At 41.3% G+C, this 15,001-nt stretch overlaps 1 protein-coding gene across 4 annotated transcripts; it reads right to left on the bottom strand.

Moving 5' to 3' along the window:
• Positions 1 to 1,771: 1,771 nt before the first annotated feature.
• znf532 (zinc finger protein 532) lies at positions 1,772 to 14,242 on the bottom strand. Of its 4 annotated transcripts, XM_014336475.2 has the most exons (11): positions 13,976 to 14,242; positions 13,023 to 13,375; positions 11,716 to 11,776; positions 8,058 to 10,393; positions 7,549 to 7,730; positions 5,951 to 6,127; positions 4,353 to 4,515; positions 3,865 to 4,179; positions 3,210 to 3,322; positions 2,834 to 2,963; positions 1,772 to 2,748 (listed from the first exon to the last, which is right to left on the bottom strand). In XM_014336475.2, the coding sequence occupies exons 4-11, from the start codon at positions 10,359 to 10,361 to the stop codon at positions 2,245 to 2,247; spliced, it is 3,888 nt and encodes a 1,295-aa protein (XP_014191961.1). In that variant the 5' UTR covers positions 10,362 to 10,393; positions 11,716 to 11,776; positions 13,023 to 13,375; positions 13,976 to 14,242; the 3' UTR covers positions 1,772 to 2,244. The 4 variants fall into 4 exon arrangements, with proteins under 4 accessions (XP_014191961.1, XP_005931323.1, XP_005931322.1 ...); XM_005931261.3 differs by lacking the exon at positions 13,023 to 13,375; XM_005931260.2 differs by lacking the exons at positions 11,716 to 11,776; positions 13,023 to 13,375.
• Between the last annotated feature and the right edge of the window lie 759 nt (positions 14,243 to 15,001).

The raw sequence follows: 15,001 nt of genomic DNA, 5'->3' as shown, positions 1-15,001 counted from the left end.
GCTCTCAGCTCAAGTTCAAATCAAACACAGCACAGCCACACATGCCTAGGGTGACCAACCGTCCTCTTTTCCCCGGACATGTCCTCTTCACGTTCTGTTAGGGGGGATTTTTGTGATTGATAAAAATGTCCGGGTTTTCCTATATTCCGACAGAGGACCCATGTGTGTGACGTCATCCCCGAACTGCTGCTTTGTGAGCGCTTGTTCTGCACTCACAGACGGGACAGTCAGCGCGCAGCAACGCACCTAATGATGTTTAAAAGATCCCAAAGCGCAAGTCCATCTTTTCAGACGAACTGCAAAAGAAATTTCCCTCGTACCGACCCAGTACTGGTAATTTTTCTTATGCAGATGAGGCATACCATTATCTGTACCATTATTTAATTCCAGAGGCTTTTTTTTTTGCACTTGTTGACTTGTAAAAGCCTATATGGCATATTTTATTTCACAATTCAATAACCGCACAGAGAAGTTGCCGTTTAAATATGTTTCTTTAAGCAAGTTCTTCATGATTGAGCCAAGTGTCCTCTTTTTTGGAAATCAAAATATGGTCACCCTACACATGCCTGACAGGGGATTTATACTTCTGTGTTAAATCTGCATCTGCAGGTGTGTTGTAACCATAAACCCTTCTGAAACACAGGCGCTACGTAGATTTGCCTCAGAAGTGTAATTCAGGCATACGAGTGCAACTCAGATACTCAACGAAATTTTCCCTTTAGTGATGCTGAATATTTTTTCTGTCTCTAGCCTGTGAATTGTAATCGACTGACGGTTACTTGTATGCTTCGTGAAGTTTGTAATGAATGTTTGATCATTTACCTCATAGAAAATAATCAAAAATAAATATATATATATTTTCGCAGGTTAATCGAGAAGTTTTAGGAAATTTTAGGAAACATAAAAATGGAAAGAAAAAAAAACTTCACCTAGCTTTTGTATGCTGCGTCACATATTTAAGTTTCCATATTCCAAACTTTGTTGATATGTTAGCAGCTTACTTTATGAAAATTCAAATGACACTAAGCTGCTTCTTTAACCGATTGTCCTGAATTGTTTGATATTTACTTTTACTCCAGCTCAAAGTTACTGCACACGTGTTCTTCTGGGTGTGTTATAAGAAGTGCGGTCTTTTTGTAGAAGGTAAGTCTTAAAGGGCTCCGTGAATTTTCAAAAACAATTTCAAATCAAATTAGCTGCGCTATGGGATACGGAGCCCCGCAGGGGACATGGGAGGGAAAAAAAATTAGGGAGAAAAAAAAATTAAGACGGACTTTTGCGAGATCTCGCAAAAGTTTTAGCCGCATTCTTCGGAGGCCGCCAGCTCGAAGCCGACCGGGAGGTCGAGGCACGATGTGCCGGGAAAGCGGTGTTCCTCCCGGCTGTAGTAGGTCTCGACTCCCGTTAGCTTCGAGCTAGTGGCCGCCAGCTCGAAGCCGACCGGGAGGTCGAGGCACGATGTGCCGGGAAAGCGGTGTTCCTCCCGGCTGTAGTAGGTCTCGACCTCCCGTTAGCTTCGAGCTAGTGGGTGTCAGATCTCCAAAAACGTCGGAGCTCTTTTGCAAATATGTGATGTCTTGTAAACCGAGCAGGTATCTGACGTTTACACAACTACATTCACGCCTCAAAATATCTTAAAAGTGTATTTTGTGACCCAGAAAGAGTAATATTACAACTAAGTAGCTGCCGCCATTGTTGGAGTTTTGCGAGATCTCGCAATACTTTTGCGAGATCCCGAGTTTGTTTTGCGAGATCTCGCAAAAGTCCGTCTTAATTTTTTTTTTCTCCCTAATTTTTTTTCTCTCCCATGTCCCCTGCGGGGCTCCGTAGGAAGCTGAAGCTTCCCACAGTTTGATATATTTTTCTGACAGACATTCATTGGGCATTGAAAGTTTAGAACACTGCTGACTGTATGAGGATTAATCCCATTAGAATATATTGTCCATACATTATCTGGTCCTAGCAAGAAGACAACTATGGAAACTATTTCACATAAAAGGCTCTTCTAAAAAAGTTCTATGTAAGGCTTTAGAAACATCTTTACCAGAAACTTTGTTCAATTTCCTCAGACACGTTAAATGATCTTTGATGTATATCACATACCTTTTAGTTTGTATTGTATACATGTTATATACCACTGCATTTGCATGATGTACCTACAACATAAACACAGTCAGTGGAGGTACTGTAGGTTTAACAAGCTGTTTAAGTTGAATTGTGGAATGAGTAAAAAGTGTCTTTCTTTCACTTTTCCGCTGCACTTAGTCTCCTTGCCTTTATGAATGCCATCCCGTGTGTCCTCATGTGAGTGTTCAGGTTTCCCTCCGTTTCAAACATCTTCCCACACACCTTACATTTAGTGTTTGGTGTCCCATCACTGTTCTCATCAGTAACATCGAACTGGTTCTCTCTTTGACTCTCCTCATCTTCCTTGCTCCGTCCGTTATATCGGCCAAGGCCTTGAGGCTCCTTCAGCCGGTGGACAATAAAGAGGTGTCGGGCAAGTGAGCGGTGGGAGGTGTAGCACAGGCCGCACTCTTGACACTGGTAAGATGAGCCGTCAGACTTGTGCTGAGGAATGTGCTCTTGGAACGCAGCAAAATCTTCAGTGGTGAAGCTGCAGACAGCACACTTGTGAACTTTGAGGATGTTCACCTTAAGCCTCTTCAGTGGCTGCGAGATAGTGCCCCTGGAGTTCAGCCCTGGATCTCCTTCATCATCTTCTGTCTTCCTTTTGGGGCTGAGGCTCTGTAAAGGACATTATATGAAAGTTAGCTCAGAGATGTCATGAAAAACAAAGAAGTGATTTCCTTCTAAAATTGTTCCACAGTACCTTTTCTTTGTCAGGTAAAGCCTCCATGTTATGAGTCTTTCCTCCTACATCTTTAACTCCATGCATCAGTTGAACGTGCTGATCCAGCAACACTCTTTTAGTAAAGGGCTGACTGAGAGCTGGGCAGTGCCTGTAAAATCACAATTTAAAAAAGTAAAAGCACATTAAAAAAAGTATTTCAGACTTTACTACGTACAAGGCACATTGCATTGTTCTGATGCTGAACTTTGTAAACCTGTAAAATCCCTACAAAAAATGTGAGTTGGTCATGGAGACCATGGACACAAATAATTTCTTACTTTTGCTCATTTACAGAGTGAGACTTGCTCAGGAAATGTAAGCATACACAAACAGTTGCAGAGAAAGTGATACTCACGGGCAGGTGTAGACCTTCCGCAAGCCCTTGTGTTTTAGACGATTGTGTCGGCAAAGGCTGTGGGAGGAGCTGAAAGACTTGTCACACTGTCGACAGGGGTGCTTTTTCAACATCTGCAGAGGGAAGGGAAGAATATCTGAGGACTAAATCATACAGACCTAGAGACTGTTTGGCAACTGCCTGGAAACCACCATTTGCTATGGAAAATGAGTATTCCCTACCAGCTGCAAGTGGTTGCTAGAGGTTGCTAGCAGTTGCTGTGGCATTGATTGCCTAAGCACCTGACCTAGAGTCAGTGGCCCCTAGTAACCACTGGATGCTAGGGAAAAATGTGTAGTCCTGCACCCAGTGGCATGTAGTTGCAGGAAGTTGCCTTTTGTCACTAGGTGAAACTGCTTGCAAAGAGGTATGTGATGCTGCACTGCAAACCTCGTTTGGAGTTGTTTGCATGGAAAATGGTAACTGCCATGAAGACCATTTGTCTTCAATTTAAAAATTTCCCCTTTTGAAACATGTTGGTTGCAGTGGCAATGTGCTTCACTAAGAAGGTGAATGCTTTCCATTTCTGGCTCAACTCATTTATCAGCACTAAGCAAATCTTAAAAACAATAATTTGGCAAATCAAAACTTTCTTATGAGAGTGGCAGATATTTACCTTGCCATGTTCTCGCCTCATGTGCACCACAAAGAGCTCCCTGGAACTGAAGAGGCTATTGCAGTCTTTACATGTGTATCCTGAACTGGGAGGGCTCTTCAAGTCTTCTGAACAGTTACTGTTATTTTTCTTTACTGACAAAGCTGAAGGTTTCTTTTCTCCCTTGTTTTGACCGTTGATATTTCTACCATCTTTGTTATTATTACGGGGGCTCTTGCTGTTGGTGCTGTTAGAATTAGTGGGCTTCGTGCTCAGTGGAAGGTTGATCCCCAGGTTTGGCGGGCCCTCCGTGGTCTTCAAGGTTCCATGTATGGCCTGAAAATGAGCCATGTGGGCAAAAAGTGTAAAAAATCTACTGTCTGACATTTCTAAAGTACAACTCATGAGATTAATTGGAAGTTACGGTAAAATGTTTACTTTCAAGTTAAAAATATTCATACAAAAATTAATCCTATTGCACAAAAATCAAACTATATATTTTTGCCTACCTTAATATGATCCAACATGAGCTGTTTTTGTGCATAGTGCATGGAGCAGTCGGGACATTTAAACACTGAAACTTTATGATTGATTATATGCTGGTCAAAGTGTGTGTAGAGGAGGGACTGAAGAGTAAACACAGTATCGCACATGGAACATTTATAGATCATCCTGAAAGACAGACAGAGAAGTATTTAGGGATGGGAGCTGTTCAAATGCTACTTTTGGGTTTACATCATGCTTATAATTAATGTTGGTGCCAGTTCACTACATATAGCATGAAATATTCAACTTGAGGGACATTAAGGCCAAATGGGTCAAGGACAGCTGCTGCTGAGCGTATATATCATCAGAACTGTTAATGATGGGTGATGTAAGTAAGTAAGTGAAAGGTTACTGTGTGGAAAAAACAAACCAAAGCTAAGCCACCAAATCTAAAACACACAAATCCTACTACTGATGAAACAGCAAAGATAATGAAAGGCATTGGACATGGGTATTGGGTTACATTGACGTGTGCTTGTGTCAAAGAAAGCTTACATACATTTATGTTGATGAGTAAACCATGGAAACAATTATCATATGGGTATATAACTGAGATTAATTTGAAAACCCAGCTCTGAAAATGTTAGGAATCAGTGTGAAATGGAAATACATGATAAATATTGGCTCATTTTGAATTTGATGGCAGCAACATTGGGGACAAAAGACTGGAAAAGCCTAACCCTTAAAACAAAAAGCTGGAGGAGTATCTTGTAACCAATTAGGTAACAAATTGGTAACATTATTTGGTATAAAGAAGTATCTTATAAAGGCAGAGTTTGTCAGAAGGTTCACCTATTTGCAAGAAATACAAATTGTGAAGCAGTTTTAGAATTAATTAATGTTTCTCAATGTAAAATTGTAAAGGCTTTTGAATATCTTAGTATTTACAGTACATAATATGATCAAATGTTCTGAGAATCTGGAGAAATATCTGTGCACAAAGTACAAGGCTGAACTTCAATACTGCATGTCTGCGATCTTCAGGTTGTCAGACTACACTGCTCATTTACAATGGACTTAAAACTCTTATTGGAAAACATGGATGCTGCAGAAGAGAGGATGTCATTTGATTGGCAGCGCATCTCTGATAGTATGCATTAGTGCCTATGGAATTAGCACTAATGCACAACAGTGTGGCTTCATAGTAGAAGAGTCTGGATGCTGAATAGACCTGTCTGCAGTCCAGACCTTTAACAAACTAAAAATATTTGCCACATCATGAAGTTAAAAATAAGACAAAGAAGACCCAGAACTGTCTCCTCAGTTCCCAGATATTTTTAGACAGTTGTTAAAAGAAGTGGTAATTCTACAAAGTGTTAAACTTGGCTGTGTCCCGAGTTTTTTGGGATGTGTTGCTGCCATCAAATTCAAAATAAGATAATGTTTTTCTTAAAATTGTACATTTTGTCAGTTAAAATATTTGATACATTTTCTGTGATCTATTGTGAATAAAATATGGGCTTATGTGATTTGCAAATGATTGTATTTTTGCAAAAATATTTTCAGAATTAGGTTCTATTTTACATATTTTTGATGATAGATACAGCATGTGAAGACCTACTTGGGCTCGCCTGCCTTCAGTCCTGGATGCTGTGTATATGCATGTGAGTGTGTTCCCGGTGCAGACTTGAAGGCCATGGGACAGAGAGGACATTTAAAGAAGACCTCACAGTGAGCACTTTGTATGTGGGACTTTAGAGTTGCGACATCAGCAAAGATCACACTACAGTGGATACAGCTGGAGGGACAAAGAATGGAGAAAGGAAGAACAGGTAAGATATTGACTCAAATTACATTTTATGAATCAATTCAGCACATTCTCCTAACAGAAACTTTGTTGATATGAATTCAAAATGGTCATTGACTTTGTGCCATCAAAAGTCCAGCACCTTAGTCTGCAAAAGACTCGTGTCAAACTTGGACCTGATTCTTGAGTTTATAGTAAAATATATGAATAAATATGCATAAATGTGTTTTAGGAGTTAAATATAAAGATTGATATTGCATATTAAAATACACGATAGTTAACTTAGGCCCCAGTCACAAAGGCCTAAAGACTGGCTGGCAACCCTTTAGCAACCATTAGTCATGAGGGAAAAAAAGCAGTTGCTGGCAGTTGATGTGAAATCAATAGCTGAAGCCCCATTTCTGCTGGACTAGAGACAGGTTGCCAGGACCACCAGGCAGCCATCAGTAAAAGTGTGTATTCTGTGAGCAACTGAGATGTGGGACAGTTGTAAAGTGAAATTGGAAGAATATATGCTGAGCTGAAAACCTTGTGATTTCAAACTTTAACCCAGGGTCCAGAGGTCAACATGAGGTTACCAACTGGTCTCTATGCATGTGACTGAAGCTATAACTAGTATGTGGAAACAGCGGGAAATGACCAGCCTGACAAATCTCTCTATAATCACATTTTAAAGTACTAATTGAAGTAGAAATACAGATATCGTCACACAGAAATAGAAAATACATTTATATTTTGGGATTGTTAACCTCTGGTCTTGGGGATAAAAGTAAATTTTTTGTATATTGAGCTGATTTATGAATTTAAGTTAAAATTGAAATGTTCTGAAAGTGCATTTGCACATAGTGTCATGTCTATGAAGTTGATAGCACTCTTAATTGATAAGCAATTACAAGTCATATCAACTGTAAAAATATCATCAAGAGGCCAAGAATGTAATAAAATGTATTACATCGTTGCGGATTTTACCTTCATGGCCAACTGTTCGTTTAATAACAATTTGATTGACCAGGGTCATAATTGAACTGTAATTGCTCAAAGACAAACTTTTATTTTTAATGGCATGTAACTTGGGTGACTCCAACTGTGACAGTCTAATTTTTTCTCAGTAATTTTTGTTGTGAATAATATCACTTTTAGGGATATGGGATTGTCAAGCTGCAGATGTTTTAATAACTGTAATTAGAAATGACACTATAAGTGCCACTTTGAATGGAAAGCAAGAACAAGACACATTTTATTCTGTGTAGGGCCACTTTCAGAAAATCATGGTGCAACGTGGCTTCATATTTTAATCAGATTTCACACTATGCATATAAACATCTGGGTCTCAATAGCACATGTTTTGAAAAAGAAAAAACTATGTCGCATAACAGAAGACAAAAAAACAAGTTTATAAAGTTCTAACGCACCAGTAGCCGACTCTCCGAGTGTAATGCAGACAGTTTTTGGTCACATGTGACTGGAAGTGGACAGAGCGACAACTGGCACCACACTCAGGGCAGATGTAAGGTGATTTGTGCTGGTGGATCCGCTGGTGTGACAAAAAGCTGCACTGATTTGGGAGAAGCATTTGGCAAATGGTGCATGTTTTCTATGGGATAAAGAAAAGACATTAAAAAATTGACTTTTTTCACCTACTATGTTTAGAAAACTGCTTCCAGAATACATCATGTTATTTAACTAAAATATTATTAATGCAAATTAATATATACTGCAGATTAAATTATTTTTATATTTCTTCCTTACATGTATCTTGGCATTTACAGTCAACTATACACTCTACCCTTTATATAGAATGCCTTGTGTTTTCATAGCATGGTATTTTCTGCGGCTTTTGTAGAGATTTTGTCAAATTGACCAGAGTTGGCAAAAATAGCTTCCCTCACATCCTGTGGTGATTTACGCATTACATACACACCTGACTTCTGGGCTCCGATGCTTGTTGATAGTGCATTGCTAGTGAGTTGTCATCCTGGAACATTTCGTTACACTCCAAGCATTTTAAGCTGTGCCTGCAGAGCTTTGATGCATCATCCTCCAACGGCATGGCTGCCACAACAGGTGCACTGCTTGGAGCTGAAATCACTGCAGGTTGGTTCCCAGCACCAGATACCTTGTCTTGCATTTGACCCGCAGGCGCATGTGCTTGAGTGGTAGTGGTGGTGCCATTAACGCTGTGTGGTCCTGCAGCTGATGTACCAATCATCTGATCTGCAGGGATGGGTTTTAGGATTAGGTGTGAACACTGCATAACCACCCCTTTGTCTTTGTGACCCCTAGCATGAGACAAGAGGCTGCATTTGTTATAGAACACTATACTTTTGGCACAGTGGTTGCAGGTGACCTCGATCCGCACACTGCGGCGCTCGTAGTGCTGTGTCAGGCTCTTCTCAAGAGCAAATGAATCTCCACACTCCAAGCACTTGTAGCCAAGTGAGGGTAGAGAGATACAGGCTGAGGTTGGTGGGGAGAGGTTTGGGATGTACACAGGGACAGGATTCATGCTACTCAGGACTTTATTGAAGGCATCCACCACAGAGCTTTGAGAACTAGTGAACACTTGAACTCTAGAGACTTTCTTTGACTGCTGACTGGTGAGAATTGTCTGCTGTTTTGCTTGCTGTGATTGCTGATGTTGGGGCTGTTTGTACAAGGTGTGTTGGAGATCACAGGCAGCAGAGGACACTGTATGAGGCAGAAGGCTGAGGTTACTAAGATGGACTGTCTTTGGCACAAGTTTGGCATTTGCCAGACTAGAGGCAGGTACCATGACAGTCTGTTGTTGGATGGCATTAGCAGCTTTCAAGATAGCACTGCTGGCACTTTGTACTGATGCAGCAGGGATGACTGTTGCTTTAACCGTTGTGTTGTTAGCCAGCTTAAGGTTGATAACTTGGGAACCAGCTGTCTTGACTGCTGAGACTGGCAGGAATGCTGTTGCAACAGGTTTAATTGTCATTTGCTTGGTTATTTCAATTGAAGGTCCCCCTGTGGTGGTTAATACTGTGGTTGAAAAAATTGCACTAGGATTAGTGGTTGTCATGACAGATGTGCTGTTCTCTCTTTTTTTCAGACCCTCAGGATCAAATTCTGGAAGGACTCGGGTGACTGTACGCTTGATCTGTCCAGTTGAGGTTTTGATTGTTTTGATCCTGACCTTTGGGATAACTGGGGTGGTGTCTGTGTTTGAGGCAGGGGAACCTTTGCTGCTGCGTTCACTAGTCACACTAGAGGGGCTGTCTGGTTGTCTTGTTAGCAGTCTCTTTGCAATCTCCATGGCTGATTCCTGATCCTGTGGCTTCTCAGGGACTCTTGAATTTTCTTTGACCTGTGCTGGTTCTTGTTGTGTTGTAGGAGAATCCAAAGTACCTAAGTCTTCAGCACCAGCTTTCTTGGCACTTAGAGCAGCTATGGCTGCTATACAAGATGAAAGTTTTGTTGAGGATTTGGATTTGACTTGTGAAAGGCTGGATGGATTACCAAGTCCCGATGACTGCCCACCTTCTTGGCACTCTTTGCTATGAGACTTGGGCATTGTTTCCTCAAGTTTCCCTTCAGGTAAAGTTGGCTGAGAGAGAATCTTGAACTTACAACTTCTAAAAGTACCACTGTTATTGTTGTTAAGATCAGGCTTTTGGTCTCCATTTGTTTTGGGCTTGGAAAGACTTTCCCTTTTAGCAGATTTGGAGTTCCGCTCCCCTTTCCTAGCTGTGTGACCTCCCTGCTTGTCTCCTGGGTCTTCTACCTCAATTTTCTCATCATCATCAAACTCTTCTGTGCTGGAAATTGGGCTAAACTGATTGAAGGTACATGATTCATTGTTCATTTTCTGGCCTTCCCCTCTGGGAATTTTACATCCATTCTTCGTGTATTGAGCCCCAGTTGGTATTGTGGACACCAAAATATTATGAAGTCCATTGTGAACAGAAGGGAGTCGGGAATGGGAGTGGAAATGCCTACCCCTCTCTGATTCAGTCCCACAATGGTCACTTGTGTCTAGGTTTCGTGTGTTCTTCACAATGACACTAACACCTACATCATGTGCTGCTGAGGGGTGTTGGGCCTCATTCTCACTGTTAGTCACACCACCACTGGTTTGCTTGAGCTGTCCATCATAGTCATCTTGGTGGCCAGATTCAATAGCGGCTTTAGGATCCACCATGTCAGGGATGTCAAAGGCCGCCAGCAGGTCATCAAAGTCAGGCGTCTTCATATCTCCCATATTCCTGCTCCTGTTCCAGTGAGGTGATCACCCTAGAAAGACAAAAGTATCAAAACATTTTAATATGCTGGTCTTGGGAGCTACAACCCTTAACTCTATTGTAATTGTTCTGTTTACAAGAGTGTGCAAGTATATAAGAATTCTGATCAGGTCAGTCATACAATGATGGCATGAAGCTAGTCTTAAAAAATTGGATACGGAAGAAAATGTGTTCCATTTATATTTGTGTTTGCTTCATACATTAAATATAAATATGTAGAATTCAGTCCTATTTCTGTCATAACTTAGTAAGTTCACTGACTAGTTTTAGACAGGTACACCAGGTTGTAACACACCATCCACATAGTGTGTAGATGTGATGCTGTGATGACATTAAAAGCACTTTGTTATTAAATAAATTAATAAATAAAACAGTAATAATATTTTCGTCAAAGTGAAATAAACTAAAAGTATACCACAGTGCTGATTATGTCAATTTTAGCTCTCGTCAAGAATTTGCTGAATTATGGAATTATGCCTCAACTATATATATATGTATATATGATTTTCCTTTTTCAGTTGTCACTGCTCAGCTAAATTTTGTCTTGAATAATATGAAATAAAATGTTCACAATAAATTGGCTTAGTTAAATAATTTGTTTAAATATAAACAGGAACACTATGTGTCTGTTTATCATAATCAAATACAAATCAGGAACATATTCTTGGCAGTCAGGTGAAATGTTTTGTGTTTTGAACATCTTTTTTTTTTAGGAATCAGCCTTTATTTTTATTACAAAAACAATTTAAACTAGCTATGATTGGGCCTGTCTGAATGTAGCCTGTTATGAGTGTTGGGGACAAAAGGGACAGCTAAGCTGCTCTGCTTGTACGTGCAGCTAAATCAGTGCTGCTGTTTCATCCAAATCTACAGGAGCCAAAGTTCCACAGACAGACCCATATCCTTTAACCTGGACTTGGATTGCAAAATAAAGAATTCCCCATGTAATCCATATTGTTCGCTGGTGATGAAATGACAGAGAAAAGGAGAAATCTTATGGGGGGAGAGGGCAGGAAACATATGCAGTGAGGGGAAAAAATGGCTGCTGAGCTGTGTGAAGCTGCAGCAGAGGGAGAAAGGCCTGGTGGAAAGAACAGCTAGTCACAGCCATGACAGGCAGAACAGCTTGACGTAGAAACCAAGTGAAGGTTAAATGCAGGCAAATATGTCAAATACACAACATAGAACCCATCTTGACAACACCAGTTTAATAGACGTGCATTGTTAGCACTTGAAATCGACACAATGTGTAAAAGAGTACTAAAGTCTAATAAATAATAGAGGAAACATGCAAGTGAATCAGCAACTCCTCACCCTCTTGCCTCCGTCCCTCTCCAGCCACTAGCCAAACCTTCTTTCCTTCCTTCTTTCCATCCTGAAACAAACAAAGTCACAATACTACTAACCCACAAAAGCCATCCACCACCCCACCCTGCCTGAAAAAAAAAAGAAAAAAGTCTTGTTTCTTCCCAGCCAGGCAAAGGCCCAGAATACAGGCTCAGGTTACATCCCGCGATCTGGTGAGTGATGGTGGTCTTGGTAAAAATTGTCCTTAGTCATTCTCTGCACCACTCGAGCACACAGACATGTAAACAGACAACAGATAAAGCATGCTCCTATGTGTATGCATGTGTGTGTATGTGTGAGGTAGGATCTAGGCTGCAGATTCTCAAGACTCCCAGCCAGCCACGTCCCACTGCACTCGTCCCTTCCCAAGTCTCACTGCTCCCCTCACACTGAGCTGTGCTTCGGCACGCTAGCGCTCGGACATCCAGCCAGCATTTAGCAGGAGAAGCGGGGTCTGTGCTTGTGCTATGGTTGAGCTGTGATGGTCTGCCATGAAGCAGCCTAGGCTATCTCTATCCCCATGGAGCACAGAGACAGCATTGTTCCTGTGAGCACTCTGACTGCCTCAAACCGGTTTCAGCTGGTTCCGGTCACCCAGCATAAAAGCCTTCTGCTGCAGACAGAAGCAGTGTGCTCACCTCCCAGGAAGCACTGCAACAATTCTCACTAAACCAGGTCCACATTGTCAAAGATTTTATAAAAGAACAAGGATTGAGCTATTACCATTTCACAGGTGGACACTAGTCTGGTTGCTTGCACAGCTTTGAAATCAAGCCAAAAAATACAAATAATGGAGAAGAATATGATGATTGGTTTGAACACAGATGTTGAAAAAAAAAAGTAATAGATGCCAACAAGACTTAAATGGTAAAATGACATCCAAATGAGTCTTTATGATAGCTGCTTACTAATGCACTGAGAAGAAGAAGGAAGTTTAAACAATAAGGATAGTAGCCAAATCTTATACTGCAACCTTGGCCTGTTCCTCAGACCCATCCCTCAGTACTTTACCCCCAATCATGATAGTAACCCCTCTGAAAACTGAAGACTTTGATGTGGCCCCTAACAGAATTATTCCTATCACTGTGATATAATGACAGGAAGTGTAAACAAAAGTAAACATGGGCAAACAGGCCGCACATGCACCTTCCTCCCAAAATTTAATCGCGTGCCATCCCCACCACCACATACACCCCCACAGAGACGCACAGGGACATAGACATGCACTGTCATGCATATATATATGTACATATGAAAAGGTAAACTTGGCATACCCTTCTCAGATTTTTTTTCCCCACTCTGAGAGATATTGAGTGGAAAAAAGTCTTCCTTTGGAGGCCTCAGCACCTGCCCTTACTCAGCCCCAACCACTTCAGCTTCCACCCTCCATCCTCAGCCCTCCCTTCCCCCTCCTCCCACTCTCCTTCCCTGGGTCAGTCCTAGCTTTCAGTCCCAGCCCAGGCCTCGTATTATCCTGAACCCCTCGCCACCACCACTACGGCCGTGCATGAAGGGACGGATGGAGTATTCAGCGGGCGAACCAGGCCTTTTGTCTCTGCCTGTGCAGGGAGTGGGGTGGGGGGAGGTGGTGAGAGGACTCTCCACTTTGGCTCTGAAACAGCAGCAGCTGGTGCAGAGAAAGAAGAGAGCGAGAGAGGGAGGCAAAAACACAGGGAGGTGGGGGAGGCGGAGAGGAAATGGAGGAAAAGGAAATGAGCGCGAGCGTATAATAAGGGTCTGATTTTGTGCACCGTGTTCATATATTTACGCTACAGAACACCAATATAAGTCAATAAATGATGTTAACACAGGATCACCGCTGATGTCCATGTTCTGATCCTGCGCATTTTTCCCCAGTGATACATAACACACAGAAACAAAATGTATAAATAGCCCAGGCCTCTGTTTAGGCCCAACGGTCTGTGTGCCGCTGCCACCGAGACTCTTGCCAGCGTTTTTGTTGTTAAACATTAAAGCACTGGCATTGATGGTCAAACAGCTGCCCAGCTTTTAACGGCACACAAAATATTCATGAGGTGTGACTGCAATGCAAAGGACGTCTGCAGACATGAGCTCAATCATCCTGATCCGATGATTCTTCTAGCCCACACAGCAAAGCACAGAAATAACATACCAATGACAAGCTAATCACAAGGTATAACATACAACATCGATGACAATACGTGTGATAAAATTGGTGCGCAAAATCAAATAGCTCATAACCTACCTGGCAGACTGCACGAAGAGGCTTTCAGCAGAATAAGACTGACTCTCTTTGGCCTGCTACCAGTCCTTGATACATCTGGCAGAGCCACCAAAGGCAGCCTCGAATGCTGCAGCTTAAACTAATTATCCTTCATTATGTAAGCACCATGCCAGATTTATTCGTCAGACAACACAAATGCATTTTTTACACTGAAAGGGGAGCTGGAGCTGAGAATGTATATTATAAAAAGGCCCTCATGGTTCCTCCTGTCTCTCTACACTGTGACAGATTCAGTGCAGGAGAAGAGGCTGAGGTTGCTCCCCACCCCCTAACACAGACAAAGTCACATGACGTCATGTTGTCTCCATTCATGCAGGGCATAAGAGGAGCTGCTAGAAGCAAGCCATCTCCTGCCCCACCAGATTTCCTGTTTGAGATATTATCACTTGAATGTGTTTTCCCAATGCTTTAAAGGGAGGCAGAAGAAACGCCAACAATGTATTCCTGATTTGTTTGACACTTTTTCTTATTTCTATCATGTAATTATGGAGTTACATGATATAGAGTATATAGACTATTATAAGTGGCAGCTACAAAAACATCTGACTACAGTATCACTTTACAGTAGGTACAACTGGGTACTAAAAATGAATAAAGGACATCCTAGTAGATAATGAGTGCTTCAGTACTTCCCTATAAACTGTGCAGGATGCTGTGTTTTTCTTTCTATTCTTTTTTTTAACTGGAGAACCAACTGGAAGATATGTTCAGTATTTGTTCATGCATAGTTCTAGATGAACTCTTTTATCTGCTTAATTTTTTATGGATCATTTAGTGAAACATGGTTGTTACTCAGTAGTGTCTCATTATTTAATGATTATGTCAGCAATACTGACTGTTTATGTGTGCTGAAGAAAACTGAAGCAGTATACCTAGTAGATAGTATACTTTATTGCTTATATTTACAGTTAGGTCCATAAGTTATTGAACACAAGTGTTGTGATTTTTACCTCTGCACACCACCATGTGGATTTTAAATTAAACTAT

This window comes from Haplochromis burtoni, unplaced genomic scaffold (genome assembly GCF_018398535.1).
Source record: "Haplochromis burtoni strain Fernald_Lab_line unplaced genomic scaffold, NCSU_Asbu1 Contig_137, whole genome shotgun sequence".
Taxonomy (NCBI): Eukaryota; Metazoa; Chordata; class Actinopteri; order Cichliformes; family Cichlidae; genus Haplochromis; species Haplochromis burtoni.
This window is presented reverse-complemented; position numbering and strand designations above follow the sequence as displayed.